Source organism: Lissotriton helveticus, chromosome 7, assembly GCF_964261635.1.
Source record: "Lissotriton helveticus chromosome 7, aLisHel1.1, whole genome shotgun sequence".
NCBI classification, from domain to species: domain Eukaryota; kingdom Metazoa; phylum Chordata; class Amphibia; order Caudata; family Salamandridae; genus Lissotriton; species Lissotriton helveticus.
Genome location: NC_136068.1, coordinates 1,588,437 through 1,606,615, shown reverse-complemented (window position 1 = coordinate 1,606,615; position 18,179 = coordinate 1,588,437). Strand labels below are relative to the sequence as shown.

Genomic DNA, 18,179 nt, shown 5'->3' with positions numbered 1-18,179 from the left:
AAGGAGTAGCGATAATTATCGCTAAATGCGCTTAGGACATTTTTTTTATCCGCCGGATAGTATCGCAGAGATAACGTGCTATTAGCAACGTTTATCTCCAAAGCGATTAAATATCCGGCGATAGCGGCTCAATGCGTGAATATCACTGGAAATCCAGTGATATTCAGGCATTATCGTTATGGAGACTTAACCTGAATATCCACCTTCAATTGGATATACAGGTTAAGAAGTGGTCTGAGCAGGCAGTTTCTTGCGATATTCTCGCTTGTCGCCTGTCTTGCTAATAGGCGATAGCTGCGTTAGTGACTGCTTTCAGTCGCTAACAGGTTGGGTCCGCCCACTTTGCATGTCATTAGCGATAAATATCACTGACATGCAAAGCGGGCCCAAAACCTGTAGCTATCGCCTACATGCTGTCGCTAACTGCTGTTAGCGACAGCTTGCTAATAGGGCGAAAACAATATTGCCGCTTTCGCGGGAAAAAGTCCTGCTAAAGCGGCAATATCGCCCTTGCTAATATGCCCCCAAGAGGGTTATTAATGAGAGCCTTGCGTCACTTTAGCACCATGTAAAGTGGTACGTGCACCACGCAGGGCTCGGAATCAGATTCATGATGATGCGCAAAGCCACTCAGCTTTGAGTGGCCTCAAAAATCTTCAGTCGAGTGACGCAGCGCAAACAGAATGTAATGGAGGCGCCTTGCACCTCGGTGCCTCAGTTGGCGCTAGGCTGCAGAAACTGAGCTCATGCAGGGAGAAGGGACATGATCGCACCGTAATGCATAAATACTGTGCATACCTGCCCTTTCACTTTGGTGTACAGCAGAGAGCAAGGCGACCTACTGCGCTGCCCTGCGCCAAATCCTGTCAATGATGGCCTCAAGTAGCAAAGTGCGGAAGCGGGCAACCTTGCACCATGGTGCCAGGGTGCCTCTGCTGTCAGCGGGATTGTTTTTGTGAAGGAAGGGAAGGGACACCTTATTGCACAAAAACAGTGCTGTTTGTCCTCAATACTCCTCCTGCAGGGGCGTAAGGGTTTGGCGCTTCCACAGGTTTACATGCTCTTTTAAATCTGGGGAAGCCTCGAAATCCATGGATGTTGGTTGGGTGCACCCTCCGCAACACCCACAGAGCACCTCCCAAGCGCAGGGTACGGCAACGCAGCGATGTGTGCTGCCTGGGCTTACTCCATATCTATGAGGCCATGCAGATCCACGCAGGGTGGCTTTACGTGCACTTATAGCACTGATGTTGTAGTTTGTGCCGCTGGAGCACCACAAGAAGGAATGCTCGGGCAGCGTAAGGGGCTCATAACTCTGCCCCTGAGTGCAGTGGGAGCCGTGGAGCCAGCATTTCCACAGGAGGTCGGTGGCCACGGAGCTCGCTCTCTAAGGCTCTGTCGAGGGTGATCGAGACTCCCTGCGACTCCGATACCCAGGAGCACCGTGAGGGGGAGCACTGCCGGCGCCCCTCAGTGCACGCCCACAGGTGGACACACGGAGCAGGGGTGTGTGTGTGTGTAGTGTCTCCAACACGTATGTTTATTCCAAGGCATGAGCCATGTGCTGGTCTTATAATGCATAGAGTGAATTAGAAGATGTCAATATCTCTATTAAACATCATCTAACCATTTCAGGGACGGAATAACTGCAAGTGCACCAACTGGAACCACCTGGACCAGTCTGCAGTACCAGAACCGACAGTTCAGGCACGTGTCGGCGGACCTCGGCCTGATCTGGGCGATCACCACCGATCAGCAGATCTTTAGATGTCAAGCTTAGATCAGAGGCAAGAAGAGGGATCCCGGCAGCTAAACACAGATCACAAAATCCGATGAACTGTTTCCTTCCATCATTGGGACGAGTGGGCACTTCATGATTAAACCTCTGTTGCACTTAAATACCTCTCTTGCACCTCCCTCTCTCTCCCTCTCTTTCTCTCTCCATGTTTGGCTGTCTCTCCCTTTCCCTCTCTCTCTCTCACACATACACACACACTCTGTCTCTATTATGTGCTTAAATACTCCTTTATGATCACTCTTTCTTGTTCTCTCTCTTTTGTTCTGCATCTCTGTCACTCTACAGGTCTCTGCTCCCCCTCTACACCTCTCTCACTCTCTCTCCTTCCAGCTCTCTCTCTCTATCCCTCTGTCTCACTCTTCCTCTCAGCTCTCCCTTTCTTCTCTCTTCTGCTCTCCCTCTCCATCCCTCCGCCTCTCTTCCACCCAGCCGCGCCCTTCTCTCTCTGTCAATCTTTCTCTTTACTTCTCTGATCTTTCTTCACACGTCTTCCCTGCCCATGGCTACTCTCTTTAACATCTGTACTGCTTTGTTACTATTAATGTTCAAGCCTCTCAATGAATCATAAATAAAATTCTGCATCGCAGCCTCGTCTCCTCCCTTCCTTGCAGTCTCGTCCATGATTGTAGAGCCTTCCTCTGAGAAGAAACATCTCTGAACCACCTTCAACTCTGAAGAATGCGCTAAATGTTTAACTCTTTCATTCCCGCGTTTAAGGCCCTTCTACATCAAGGGTCCACAGTGCTTAATTTGTAAAATATGAAGTCCAGTGCTCAAATGTTTGTCGGAGGCCCCACCCACTTTCCCCAGCTCCACTCACTTCCTGCCCTGGCTCCAGCCACATGCTCTATCGGCTCCACCCACATCATCAACTGGCACTGCTGAAAGTCAGATGTAATACCCGATCTGAATTTCAGCAAGGGATCCTTTTTCCAAGGAGGTTCCTCTGCCCCTTTAAACTTCAGAAAAAGATGAAATTAAAAGAGCATTTACAGCACATTTTTAGAATGAATTAGCTAAAATGACTAATGCATTGAAAAGGGACATGTACTGGGGTATGTCATTTAACAGAGTTTGATTCTGTGGCAGGGGACAGTTGTGGGCAAACATACACTGCGGGTTCTCAGGGTGCCCTACGAAATGTGTATCTACTTTAGGGGTGAGAATATTCAGCACTTCTGTAGTTGTAGATTCCCTCTAAGGGTCTAATCTTATCAGGAACATCACACACCACAGAATGCAGTCACAAATGTCTTGTTTTTTCTGATCTCTTCGAGTGTTCAGTTGCGTCTAATGTTACAGTGAAAGATGTGAAGGGTACGTAAGGCACAGGGCCCCGATTAGTAGCAAGTAAACAATATTCCTGTCACTTGGAAGTGCCGGAGACGATTGCAGGCTTGGTACACTTCAATTGTCTGGCTGGCACAGCTTGTCAGTGCTCATCATGGCTCATGGAAAAGAAGCAAACCCAGACCTCCAAATATCTCATGACTGACGGGGAGGGGTTTCCTGGGGACAAATGGCTCCTCGTTAGTCCTCTGAAAGGATGGTGGTATTGCGGACGACTGTCCCTCTATTGGAATTCCTGTATTGCTTTGTAGGATACCGGTTGTGTAATGGGTGTAGGGAAAGAGTCAGTGACACAGTGATATATCCTGCTAATGCTGTCCCTCCATTGCCAGGCATTCAGTGCTATCAGGTGGCTGGCAGTGATGAATATGAGACAGGAAAGGTGGCATGATATGCAAGAGTGGCAGGAAATGGCAAGCGAAACTACAAGAAGAGATTGAGAATACAGAGTGATCAAAGATGAGCTATATTGGGGAATGGAGATAGGAGAGGTGGGCAGTGATGGGAGAAGGTGGGCAGTGATGGGAGAAGGTGGGCAGTGATGGGAGAGGTGGGCAGTGATAGGAGAGGTGGGCAGTGATAGGAGAGGGTGGGCAGTGATGGGAGAAGGTGGGCAGTGATGGGAGAGGTGGGCAGTGATAGGAGAGGTGGGCAGTGATAGGAGAGGTGGGCAGTGATAGGAGAGGTGGGCAGTGATGGGAAAAGGTGGGCAGCGATAGGAGAGGTGGGCAGTGATAGGAGAGGTGGGAAGTGATAGGAGAGGTGGGCTGTGATGGGAGCAGGTGACCTTGAGAGAAGAAGGGTACAGAAGAGGAGAGTGGACAGTGACAGACAGAGGGGATGTGAATAATGGTGTAAGAGAGGTTGACTGTGCTGGGAGACTGGGGCAGTGACGTGAAGAGGTGTTCGGTCACAGTAAGAGCTGGTAAAGTGACTGGAGAGGTAGATAGTGCTGGGAGAGGGACAGGCTTGGGAGATTTTGGGGTGACTTGGGTGTAAAAGGAAAGGTGTAGCATGTCACCAGATGAGGCAGTGACTGGAGGTTGGTCCACGAGGGACATTTTGCAGGAGGGAGAAGGGGCGACGTAAAGAGGAAGATACCAGTGGAACAAGGGGAAGGACCCGTCCAGTTCTTGGAGAGCCGCAGTACAAACCGAACTGTGCAAACAATAAACCTCCTCTTGTTGAAATCAATTCACCTTCTCAGTGGTCTCACTGATACTTAGTCCTTTTAAACCAACAAAGAAGAAATTGGCACAGAAGCTGAAATATAAAAGAGCATCTTTATTAACCTCAAATGAGCCAGACTACGTCACACAGAAGCCTTAGCAACTGAATGAGGCAGTCTGAGGAGTGCAGAAAACAGAGGCCTTATATATGCTTAGGGTGACATAGTAAGCATAAATGCAAAGGGCAGTCCTGGCTCATGTAAGCATGCAAAATGACTAAGATGGGCATACAAGATCTGCTTGCTCAACAAAGTGGGAGGAGAGTTACTTCTCCATACAGCAGCAAAAAAAACCTGACAGTTATACTAGAGAAGCAGGTGCATTTTACTAGCTAGGCTCTTCTGGGCATGCGCGAAGGTGGAAGATGCTAAATATAGTTTGTCTCTAGGCAGATTTCAAGAGCAGTTAACAGAAAGGTAGGTCAGAGCACATGGCAAGCACATGGCAAACAAAATGGCTGCCAGAAATACAAAATGGCTTTCACAAAGCGGATAAGATAACTTCTAAATACAGGATGGCTTCAGCTAAATGCTAACCCATTGTGCCAATTTACAACAGACGACCGTTTTAGCATTAGCTGAAGACTTTCCTATGATCCAGTAGGAACATAGAAAATATTTGCACATTAATTTTTCATAAATTTATCAATATCCTAATTCATTGCTAGGTGGGCATTTTCCATTCTAAACATTTTATTAAGTGGGTATAAACAGGAATACAAAGAGAACAAAGCATCAGTTCATAATTAACATTCAGATAGCAGGAGAAAGTAATGACCACTATTACAAATAAAATTATCATTTTTCCTAGTCCTAAGCAAAAGCAAATCCTAAAATCATCTAGTAAACATTTTTAGGGCTCCTATGCATTTCAGTGACTATTCATTTTAATTTTCAGAATAGCCAACAGCACATATCTATTAAAAACATTTTCCAATTGACTTACATTATCCTTTTATGAGGGCTAGAACATCAATCATATCTGGGACCAGGAGGACCACACAGGGCCATAAGAATTAGAACGAAGAGCTGCAAAGGGCTGCTCCTCCTCAAAAATGGGACGACTAGAGGGATACATTATTGACAAAAAGAAGTCCTTGGGAAAATGTAAGCTGCTGTACAACCAACCAGAGGGGAGTCTTCTCCCTGTGTCCGTTTGAGCCTCACAGGCAGGCTCTTGTTGTTTCCACGGTGAAGCTGCACAACTCGCACCTCAAGCCCAGTTTCAAGGGAAAAGTCTCTTCTTTCAGGATAGGGCAGTCACCAAGCAGGCAAATTCTCTCTGCGATCCTGTCCAGTGTCTCAGGCAGTGCACCAGTTTTCTTCACTTCAATCTAACAGGCATCAGAGACACAGCACCTGTACCCTAATCTCAAGTCCTTCCCTAACTCCTGTATTGCTCTGCTGGCACACTGCTCATTCGTTGGGGCCAAACATTGCATCCAGTGTGCTCAGACACCTCTTGACCAACAAACAAAGGAGAAAACTTGTATTCACATTGGGACCAGAATTCAAAGGCCTGATGCTAGGATCTCTGAAGCAACCCTTGTTTCAAAAGGGGTTACCTCAAACAAAGCTTCCTCGCCATTCTGGTCAGTCTGTGGCTCTCAGCTGGGCATCAACCACAATTTCTCCTTTCTGATTTTTTACCCCGTCTTTTGCTCAAGACAGTGGCAGGGGTACACATTTGATCACAGGGCTTCCGCCTTCACTGAGTTCCTAGTTGCCAGCAATGCCTGTGCTGGTTACCTTAACTTTGACTTCAAGCTGGACTAGTGCTGACGCTGACTCCCCAGGCTGAATCTGATGTCTGGGCCCCTCTGGCAATGGTTTTAAAGCAGCAAACATCTATTGGTGGACAGAACAAAAGGTCTTTAGACAAGGCACAGGAACTGTCTATCAACAGAGAGGCTAGTGGCAGAATAATTCCTAGTCTCGGGACGCCCCATATATTAGCAAGGCACCCAAGAACCACTTTCATCTATCTATGTGAGAGTAAAACAACAGCCTGAACCTATTGGCAAGTATAAAAGGAACTCTTTGGTGAACTAACAATTAATCTCCTAGTCTCAAGCAGCCAAGGAAGTCTGTATTAATGTTCTAAATTCAGAGGAAAAAGAGAAAAACAACACAGACATACTTCAAATCCTCACATTGGTGTATTACTGTGTACTAATCTGAAAACCCTAAAAAAAAAGGAAATGTTCTACACTTTTGCTCATAAACTTTACATTACTTGTACAGGACTGCAGACACTTCTAAAATGATTCTTCTTATTTATTTTAGTGTCTTACAGAGCGAGAACTTGACCCATGAGGGTATCAGAGCTCTTTACAGGGCATACAAGGTCTACAAACCAACATAAAATGCAGAGAAATACTAACACATCTTAACCTTACTCCTACATGTAAATGATTACAATCATAGTCATCTTCAGTGCTCAGAAGTGAGATAGGTGTGACATATTTGTGAGCTATACCTACATTGTACACTTAGGACCATGCTCTCATGTTATAGGAGCAACAGGAAAATCTAAAACTGCTAATTTCACAGGGTTCCTATCTATAAAACAACATTTTCTTCAAAACATTTTTTGCTAAGGATCACATGGGCATCTTCCTTGCGTTCTACTTTTCATGATCCAAACTATGCAACATCAGCTCTAATAAGGACTGTCAGTGTATTTACACAGACTAGTTAATAAAAAAAAACTAGCAATGCCCTTGCAAAACTACAATAATGGTGTTATCACCTAAGACTTCTAGAACAAAACTACCCCCATCTAATTCCCCTTAAAGATCAAAATAAGGGAACAACAATCTAGACTACTGATCCTGTCATAATTTCATCAAACAGGATGGGCAGTAATAAAACATGTATTCATTTTCTTAATGCTAACAATGTTTAGAACAGTATTACTGAACAGCCAATTAAATGTCTCATTGCTATTTCACAGACAGTTTAGACAGGCTAAAACAAAATGAGAAAAGGAGAGAGCAACATACATATTACCTAGCCTTAATTTGTAGAGGAGATAGCCTCCTTCCCCCATTTTGAAAGTAGGAAACCTGAAACAGGTTTCACTTCTGTCAACACTATAAACCCCTATTTGAAGCAACTGGGCATAAACAAAGTTATACGAGGTACATAGCACTTTTGAGAGAGCTAAAAAATATGAATACCCAAACCAAAATTTCAAAGGAAACTTTGCTCTGGGAGCCATGCCATGCTTCTAAATATAGAACTGACTTTTAACTCTTCCCAGCTGTCCTATTCTGTGTGCAAAGTATTCCATGCAGCTTTCCCTATTCAAAGTCACCCTGAAAACAGAAAGCCGACCCATTCCCCTGTTTGTCAGTTTAAAAGAATAACTTCTGCTGGTTTTTAAAAATGAATTCAATTATAAGCAGTGTGCAATATACTTGTCTAATAATATAGAAGTCAGCTATTTGTATTATACCTAAATGTATGCATTTAGTGAAGCCTAAGGCACCTTAAAACTGCACAATTTGTTTTTAAATCAGTGAATTTCACCCAATTTTGACTTTGATATTTGGGGCACTTAAAATTGAATATCCTATCATTTCTTTACATAATATTCATTATCAGAATGTTCTTTAGGTAGCCCAGAAATGAAAAATTAGAAATATAGTATAATTACCCTTTACAAAATGAGTTTATTACACCTGCGCAGAGTGATATTTCATATGCAAATGTCCTCATTATGCGGTACAACACAACTTAAATTTAATTTTAATGCTAGGAGGTCACAGTATCAGTATTAAGCTTTATAAATATTAAAAAACGAATTTAAAAGCACTTATTTAATAATTTTTCATAATTAATAATATTTTTTTATTTAAAACCAATCATTTTGATAATTCCACATAGGAAAAGCAAGCTGCATCCCTTGCCTATCATATTTAGACACATTCATCCACAAGCCTAAGCACAGAAGCCTAACTTGAAACTTGACAAATTTTTGCGCCACTTTTTTTAAAAGGACAATTATTTAACATCAGAACCAAGAATATGCTTATAAGAAACGCTTTAAGTAAGGAAATCCTCACTTGAAATGTTTTCCTGTTATACAAAATAATGAACCTTATTTTTGTAACGTTTTAAAAACAGCAGTCTGAAATGCAGGTTTTCACCCCGTGTTTTAACTGACAAAATCCTGGCTGAGTGAACATTCCTGTCTTTTCGTGGCCTACAATCAAAACAACAGCTGCTGCTTAAGCTGTTTTTAGTGTTGAAATGGAAGCACGGTGACTGTCTATTTAAAACTGAGGCCTTTCAATGCGTGTTCTATAATATGCGTTTTAGTACAGCAAAAATGTACTTCAGACTAAGGGGCCGATTCCGATCCGGTAAAATTCTCGTCCATACGATTCGCATCCGGAGCCGTCTCCGTATGACTCGTACACACACCGTACGACTCGACGAGTACGATCCGGACCGGGGTATCAGGACGCGATTCATACGGTTCACGTCAGGTAAGGGCGATTCGTAGGGAAAAGCGGGCATTCACATACACCGTACGGTGCGTACCCCCCCATGATCGCAGGGGTACTCACCGTACACCTAGCGGACATGGGGTATGCTCCGTTCACCCAGCGTACATAGGGTACGGTGCGTACCCCTGCGATCATGGTGGGTACGCACCTTACCCGGGGGGGGGGGGCGTTCCGTACCTGTTTCGGGGCGAACTCTGCTTTTACGGCTGTTTTCAGCTCCCGTAGAAAAAGGGTCATACGGTGCGTACCCAACACGAATCGTACTTGCCGGTTCGGAAAAAGCAGCCGCGAACCGTACAGATGTCGCGTGCAGCAGGTTCCGAGGGGGATTCATACGGGGATTTGATTTGTACGGTCCCTGTACGATTCGTACAGAGTCCAGCTCCTGGTACGGATCGTACTTCGTCATACGTACGGGGGGACGTTGCAGGGTACGATTCGTACGGGAAAAACACTCCGAACAGCAATTCGGAGCGCTTTTTACCGGATCGGAATCGACCCCTAAGTGTTTGCCTGTTAATATCTAATACAATGTATCTAAGGAAAATGCTTTATAATTGTTTATTACAAAACGCACAATTTCGTTTTTGAGGCCTTTTTATTCCTATTGAATGTGCATTCTAATTTTATCTTTTAAGCTTTGGCAGTTTGTACATGTGCATAATTGCTTACGCTATCAATTAAATAGTTACATATAATTATTTTAGCATATCATATGGTTCATTTCTGGATGTTTATTTAATTTCTATTTAATATTAATTATATGACATTTTGCATAACAGACTGAAGACAACAAGAAAAACCACAAACACATGCATTGAGCTCATTTTAGACATATACAGAAGGGGTCAAACACTCAGGACACATAATACAGCGCGCTTAATAGCCATTATTTCATAAATAGCGCAATCGCTGTTTACTTACAGAAGTTGCCATGTAAAACCACAAACCACATAGACATTTAAACACACATTTAACCCACAGATCATCACTTAGGACAGAAACAAAGGACAGCCCACAGGCTGTACTTAAACCAAACCATTTGTAAATACTACTTGTAAGTCATATTTACAAGAAGCGCTACTCAATAGTATTCCAAAAGACTGCAAAAGCAAAAAGAAAAACAGCCTAACAAACTGTTTTATTTCCAAGAAGCCAAAAAACACTCAATTCACTAGCTTTGTCTGGCAGAACACCAAAAAATCGCTCTGCATATCTCCATTTATACATGTGAGCAGAAAAAGGACCCTTGTTTATGTTATGTGCATATTTTAATTCCCTGGGGAGACAGAATCACCAAGGAAGAAATATGGGGCATATTACCAAGGGCACTATCGCCGATTTAGCGGGATTTTTCCCTGCTAAAGCAGCGAAAAAACTATCGCCTTATGATCAAGCTGTCGCTAACTACTGTTAGCGACAGTTCCCATGCGTTAGCAACAGAAAAAAATATCGCAATGCACGGAAGCGATAAATATCACTAATGATATGCGAGGTAGGCGTACCCTCGCTAAATTTCACTAAAAATGTCGCTAAAACGCTATCGCACCATTACCAACTATCGCCTGGACATGCTTAGCGACGAAAAAAATCCTGCTAAGGCCCCTTAGCTGGAGATAAATAAGAACTGCTAAAACCAGTTCTAAAAAAGCAAAATTGGAGATAAAAAAACCATATAAAAGGAGACCTAGCCCAGCCCAGCCCCCCCACAAAGCTGAGGACCTGCAGATGCTATGGAGGCAGTAATCATACAGCTTGGAGTCCCACAAAGGACACAGCCCCCACCGCCACCACCACCACCGCCTCCTGGACCACCACCAAGGCAGCGCCAAAGACGTCGGCGGCCAATGCGCACATGACTTGTCCTTGAAGATCTACAACCACAGGATTTCATAGCCCACTACAGGCTCAAACGGACATTTATTGACTATATACTGAACAACATACGCCACAGGCTCACACCACCAACCCAGCAGATAACCAATATCCCCCCGCAAACAAAGCTACTGGCTGGGCTGCATTTCCTGGCCTCAGGGACATTTCAACCCACAACATCCAGAGTGGGTGGAGTCTCACATGTAGCCTTTTCAAGATTCCTCCCAATTGTGTTGGATGGCATAATCAGCCTGATATCCCAGGAACTACACTTCCCCAACACCGTGCGTGAACAGCTCCTGGTCAAGCAGGGTTTCCACGCCATAGCTGGATTCCCACAAGTACTGGGTGCAATAGACTGCACACATATCCGATTAGTGCCACCTGCGGACAGTGCACACATATATAGAAACCGAAAGCACACTCACTCAATGAATGTACATGCAATAGTGGACCACCGTGGAATGTTCACAAATGTCATTGCAAAGTTCCCAGGGAGTGTGCATGATTCCTATATTTTCCAGCAGTCAGTCATCAACCAGCGCTTCCAGGATGGAACATATGGGAATGCAGTCCTAGTTGGTAAGTAGTAATCCAACATACCACTTGCATCTGCAGCACATACATGCAAAACAGAAATGTTCCAATATCAATGTCACAATATCACATACAAGATGTCAAAGAACATCACCCCACACCAGACACATTAACACCATGAACTGTGGGCACTGGAGCCAGATACATAGACCAAAATCACTGCAAGTTGTACACCCCTGTTCCCCTCCCCAAAGTTGCAAGATGTGTGAAACATGCATGTGTGACGGAGAAACATCACTCACAAACAAACTTGCAACACAACTCCCACTGTGCATGTCATGTGCTGGACAGGCATAATGAATACCACAGGAGAGACTGACATGTTGCCATTTAGTGTGCAAGTGTAGTACTGCTCCATGTCACTTACCGTCAGTGACCCAGTAGCACACTACAATGTGTGCAAAATTGCTAAGGCTGTATGGAGAACGCCGACACATGCGAGGCAGATGCAGACTACCTGGTACACCTCTAGGAATATGGAGACTGAGCCTCAAATATGGAGCTGATACAGGACTGTTCCCTCATTACATTGTTATTTTCCCTATTCACAACATAACACAGTAATACTGTAATCTACGGCAGTACATACTTGAAAAACAAGAGACGTCAGTGGATAATACAGCACGGGCATGCACAAAAACAAAAGGTTCATTCCTCATATTATTTCTTGCATTCTAACATAGGTGTTGCATCAACCACGGTTTACAATTAACTATGGAAAGTATGACTCGTGGAAGAATGTTTGTTGACACTTACAGGTGATGGAGGAGTATGGAAACTCCCCAGTGGACCCCAGTTGTACTTGGGTTTAGACGTCATCGGCAGTTCTTCAGCATAAGTTGACAGGGTCCCTACAGTAATCCAAGTCTTCCAGCCAGCACTCCATACCTGGCTACGCCCTACCATCCCATGCAAATAAGATGTGGCGTATATCCAGTCTGAGAGCAATTCTGGCCAACCTGGCCACCGTCCCCTTAATGTGCAGAGTATGATGAAGTAGCCAAACCAGAGGCGTACACAGCAACTGCAAACCCATCGTGGTGTGCAAGTATCTCAATATTACCTCCCAGTATTGATGACCAGTATTACAGCCCCAGGACAAAGTAATAAAGACTGCCCCGGATTGTTCACAGCACTTGCAAAGATCATTTCCCCTGAGACCCAGTCTATGGAGCCCCACGGGTGGGTGGCATGTTTGGTGCAGAAATTGTAAATTAATGATCTGAAAGTTGCCATTGGGGGTGAGGCAGCTCGTCAGCTGGCACACTTTGCCGTTGCTAGCGCCTCTGGGCTCGTAATTCCCCCCGCTGCCTCCCGTGCGGCCCCGCCCCCTGGATCCCATTGGCTGTCCTCACCTCCTGCCTCCCGCCTCCCAGCTGACCCCTCCTCCCCTCCTCCCCTTATTTTGCAGCTGCTGCGCGGTGGAGACAGCGACCCTTGACCCTTGGGTAGGTCGGTTACCCACTGCTGCAGCTCCGCCTGCCCTGTCTGCTCTTCCAGCTTTGCCCCTTTCTCAGATCGATGCTGATTCACCTGCGTCATTGCTGCCTGGCCCCCTTGACTGCCTGTGCCCCTTGCCTTCTGTGTCCCCATGTGCCTGCCCTCATCCCTTCTTATTTTGTACCCTGTGTGAGTGTTGACTGGTATTATCTTTCATACACATCTGCTCCTTTTCCGTCGCGCAGCGGACACACCGCTGTCGTGCCGAAGGCGCTACAAAGGTAAGCCCGTCTGCGCCCATCCGTGCATGGACCGCACCCAGCGCCAGGACCCCTGGCCCTCAAAGACACCAGCCCACCGGTCTGAACTAGGACGCCGCCACCCTGCCACCAAGCGAGCCCAAAACACACACACGGACCCTTCACCTGCCAAGCCTGCAAGTTCACCTGCCTCCGGACCAGCACCGCATCCGCCAGGCCAGGCACCAGCAACAACCACCTCAAGTGCATCCTCCTCAACACCCGCTCCGTCCACAGGCACACTGTTGAGCTCTGGAACCTCCTCGACACAACATCACCAGAGTTGCCTTGCTCACAGAAAACTGGATGAACGCCTCCTCAGCCCCCGACATCGCCATAGCCATTCCGGATGGATACAAGATCACCCGGAGGGACCGCGTCAACCAACCCGGAGGAGCCATCACCATCGTCCACGGAAACACCATCCGCATCACGACCAACTCTGAAGACACCCTCACTGCCGCCGAGCACCTTCACTTCCAGACACACACCGACCCCAACACCACCCTTAGAGGCACTCTCATCTACAGACCCCTGGGACCACGCACACAATTCAGCAAACTCATCGCAGACTTCGTCAGCCCGAACGCCCTCACCCCCTCAGACTACATCCTCCTTGGGGACCTCAACTTCCACCTGGAGAACAACAATGACAAAAACACCACCACCACCCTGCTGGACAACCTCGCCAACCTCGGACTCAAGCAACTGGTGAACACCCCCACCCACTACGCCGGCCACACGCTTGACCCCGTCTTCTCCTCCAGCAAGCACATCTCCTTCAGCCACTCCACCGTACTACACTGGACAGATCACAGCTGCGTCCACTTCTACTTCAGGAGAAACACGACCCACCACCACCTGCAACATATTCCCCTTAGAAGCTGGAGCAAGATCACCGCTGACCAGCTCACCACCTCCCTTAGCCAGAACCCTCCCACCAACACGACGGACCACAACGAAGCTGCCCGCAACCTCACACAGTGGCTCAACAACTGCGCAAATGACCTTGCACTGCTGAAGTATCCTCCCAGCAGACCCGGCAGCAACAAAGCCTAGTTGTTCACCAACAAACTCAAAAACTCAAAGCAAACCTGCAGCACCCTCGAGAAAGCCTGGCGCCATGACCAGTCATAAGGAAACATGATAGCCCGCAAGAACGCCGTCATCGAACAACACCAGCTGATCCGAAACACCAAGAGGACAACATTCAGAGAACGACTAGACAACAACACCCACAACAGCAAGGAACTCTTCAGCATCATCAAAGAGCTCTCCAACCACAGCGCCTGCAACAACGACATCACACCCTCGCAAGACCTCTGCGACTCACTCGCCTCGATCTTCCACTGCAAGATCGCCGACATACACAACAGCTCCAGCGCACAGACCATGCAGCAAACCACCGAACCAGCGCCACCCACCACCACCCTCTGCACCTGGACCTCGGTCAGCTCCGAAGACACCACCCGCATGATGAACAACATCCACTCCGGCTCTCCAACCGACCCCTGTCCACAACACATCTTTAACAAAGCCGACTCCATCATCGCACCCCAACTCCGGGATATCATTAACAGCTCCTTCGCATCCGCCACCTTCCTGGAGAGCTGGAAACATGCCGAGCTCAGCGCCCTCCTGAATAAACCCATCGCGGAGCCCACAGACCTCAAGAACTTCGGCCCCATCTTGCTCCTCCCTTTTCCTTCCAAAGTAATCGAGAAGACTGTCAACAAACAACTCTCCGCCTTCCTCGAGACTAACGGATCCCTCGACCCCTCGCAGTCCCGTTTCCAAGCTAACCACAGCACTGACACCACCCTCATCGCAGCTACCGATGACATCAGGTCCCTGCTCGACAGCGGGGAAACAGCGGCCCCCAAACTCCTGGACCTCTCAGCAGCCTTCGACACCGTATGCCACAGCACACTGATACTGCGCCTCAGCAACACCAGAAAATCAAGGGACGGCCTTGGAGTGGATCATCTTGTTCCTCGCCAGAATAACCCAGAGAGTCCGCCTCCCCCCCTTACGATCCGTGGCCAGCGAAGTCATAAGCAGCGTTCATCAAGGATCCTCACTCAACCACACCCTCTTCAACGTCTACATGAGCCCCCTCGCAGCCATCGCACGCCAACACAACCTAAACATCATCTCCTATGCTGACGACACCCAGCTGATCCTCTCCCTCACCAACGACCACGCCACTGCCAGAGCCAGCCACCAGGAAGGAATGAAAGACGTTGCGGAATGGATGAAGCTCAGCCATCTGAAACTGAACACAGACAAGACGGAAGTCCACATCCTGGGACCATCCCCCTCTGCCTGGGACGACTCCTGGTGGCCCCCGGCCCTAGGCACCGCCCCCAAGCCCACGGACCATGCACGCAACCTGGGCTTCTTCCTGGACTCCTCCCTCACGAAGACTAAGCAAGTCAACGCCGTCTTGGCATCCTGTTTCAACACCCTGCGCATGCTCCAAAATATCTTCCGGTGGATCCCCACCGAAACCAGGAAGATGGTCACCCAGGCCCTCATCACCAGCCGACTGGACTACGGGAACAACCTCCACGCTGGAACCACAGCCAAACTCCTGACAAAACTCCAGCCCATACCGAACGCTTCTGCACGACTTACCTTGGACATCCCCCATCACAGAAACATCTCTGCCCATCTGTGAGACCTGTACTGGCTACCCGTTAGCAAGAGGATCAGGTTCAGACTCCTCACCCACGCACACAAGGCTCTCCACCAAATGGGCCCCAAATACCTCAACAGCCTTCTCACATTCTACACACCCTCACGCCAGCTCTGATCTGCCAGCCTGGCCTTTGCCACCGTCCCACGAAATCGCAGAGCCACCGCCGGAGGAAGATGCTTCTCCTACCTGGCAGCCAAGACATTGAACTCCTTCCCCACCCACCTACGGCTGACACAGGACCATCTCTCCTTCAGGAAATAACTCAAGACCTGGCTCTTGGAGCAGTAGCGGCTCCCCCTCCTCCCAGTGCCTTGAGACCCTAACGGGTGAGTAGCGCACTCTACAAATTTGTTTGATTGACTTTCACCCACTCCTCCTCAGATACAGGCTGATACAATACGGTATTCCATTTGTGTAAGCCTTTGTCTGGCCCCCTGCCCGTCTCCTCCTGCACCGCCTTGTAAAGGTAGGTAATTATTTACTTCATTGAGGGAAAGACTAGGAGCAACTGCAGGGCCTGTAGGTTTGGTGGTTCTGAGGGAAAGTCTGGGTATTGATCACGTATAGGCCGCTGTAGGCAAAAGCAGGAATAGTGAAAAAGGGGAGAGGGCGTATGGATATAGCCTAAGTCATTGTCTGTTATGTAGTGCCCTTCAGGATATAAGACCCCCATCTGCACAATGCAAACCTCCCGGAGAGACTGCAAAGGACCCTTCTCCTGTGTAACGGACAGTGCTGCGTGACATGGCAGGGGGAGTGCAGGTGCATATAATGGTACTTTGTTATTCGGCTTAGCAATTGCGTGACACGCTGCTATAGTGGTGTCTATTGTGTTCATTTTTGTTTTTTGTGTATGTCTGATCACATGTGTAAGTACGCTCCCTAGTGGGGTAGGACATGCATCCCTGTCTACTACGGCTACATGAGGCGTAAAGGCATGTGGTTGTACCCAGTAGTATGCATACTGTGTTTGGCCACAAAGGTAGTAGACATACAAATGTAGCGAACTTGAAACCACCCTTCTCATATGGCAATGTCAGTGTTTTCACCATTGCCAGTACCTACTGTGAGTACATGTTGTTTTTGTGTGTAGACATCATAGCTGCCCTGGCATTGTCAGTGAACCATGGTGCCAACTCATTGTGTGCCAATGTGAAGCAGGTGTATACTCGTCTGTAGGCAATGTAAATGTCTGGAACCAACATGCTTTCACAATCATGTAAACCGCAACCAAATGTGCTTGTCATAATTCATCCCACTGCCTGTGGGTCACTGTTTGATTGGTTTTGCATGGTGTTACAAGTAGACATGGCATGTGAAAATGGTTATTATGTTGGTAGGACCATGGAAATGGCCACGAGCAAAAACAATTCCATGGTAGTCATGTCAGTGAAGAATGCAACCTGGAAGTGGAGTGCTTGTTGTGTGTGAGCAATGTCCAATTGGCTTCACGTGCTGCACCATGAGCATGTCACACAATAATGGTACCCCTGTATTCCCAAATCCTACAAAGTGTATGTACAGATAATCTGGGATGAGGAACATTTTGCAATGTGTCCCTCAATGTAGATTAATGAATACCTACAGCCAGTTAAGTCATGTGAGATCCTGGCCCAGTGGTGTTGAAACTCAGGAAGCATGCTGTGTAATTTCCATCAATGATGTTGAGTGTGGATAGACATCCTCAACATCTCTGCATGGCTCTCTATCACATTTGGCATGTGCAATGAAGTCTCGAAGACATTGCTAGACCATCCCTCCTTGTCGCACATGTTCCTAACTTGTGATCCCATAGCCTCCAGGTACAGCATTGAGGATGGCAGGGGTGGAATAATTAACAAGCAACGTCTTGGCAATGTGCATCTCACTTCGCCTTGCGTCCCTTGTGTATGGTGTGGCATACAGAATCATGGAAGCTAATGTGTAGAATATTCAGCTTGCGGAAGGACAGGTCTCTAGCCAGTTGTGTGACCATAATCAAGTGTGTCATGTCATTGTTGCTGTGTCCACAATATAAAGTTTACTTGCCTACATTTCACCAATGCTGACATACATGTACAAACGTTGCAGCCCTGCTCTGCAGTTCATTGGTTGTGTACCCAATGCTCTGATGGTGTGTATGACTTGCATGTTTATTTAGTACTGGCCCGGGCTGTGCGTAGACAGGTGCCAAGGTGATGGCCCGAGCGGTGCATAATGCCAACTCTAAGGCGTTGCCTGCATTGTGGATCAGTGTGGTGATGGCCGTGGTCAGCCTAATGTCAGAGATGTGATATGGCAACCGGTGCGTGGTTTATGTGCCGATGGGGAAGGCTGTGTGAGTGCTGAGCTCCGTGCCTAATCCCCCGTAGTAATCCTAGGATTGAAGCCTCCT

At 47.2% G+C, this 18,179-nt stretch overlaps 1 protein-coding gene across 2 annotated transcripts in view; it reads left to right on the top strand.

The window, feature by feature from the left end:
- LOC144766553 (fish-egg lectin-like) overlaps window positions 1–2,372 on the top strand; it is a 282,265-nt gene extending 279,893 nt beyond the window's left edge. For both annotated transcript variants that reach the window (XM_078650358.1, XM_078650357.1), the window contains one exon: window positions 1,636–2,372. In XM_078650358.1, the coding sequence (XP_078506484.1) occupies window positions 1,636–1,780 (145 nt within the window). In that variant the 3' untranslated portion in view covers window positions 1,781–2,372. The remainder of the gene's footprint in view (window positions 1–1,635) is intronic.
- The last annotated feature ends 15,807 nt before the right edge of the window (window positions 2,373–18,179 follow it).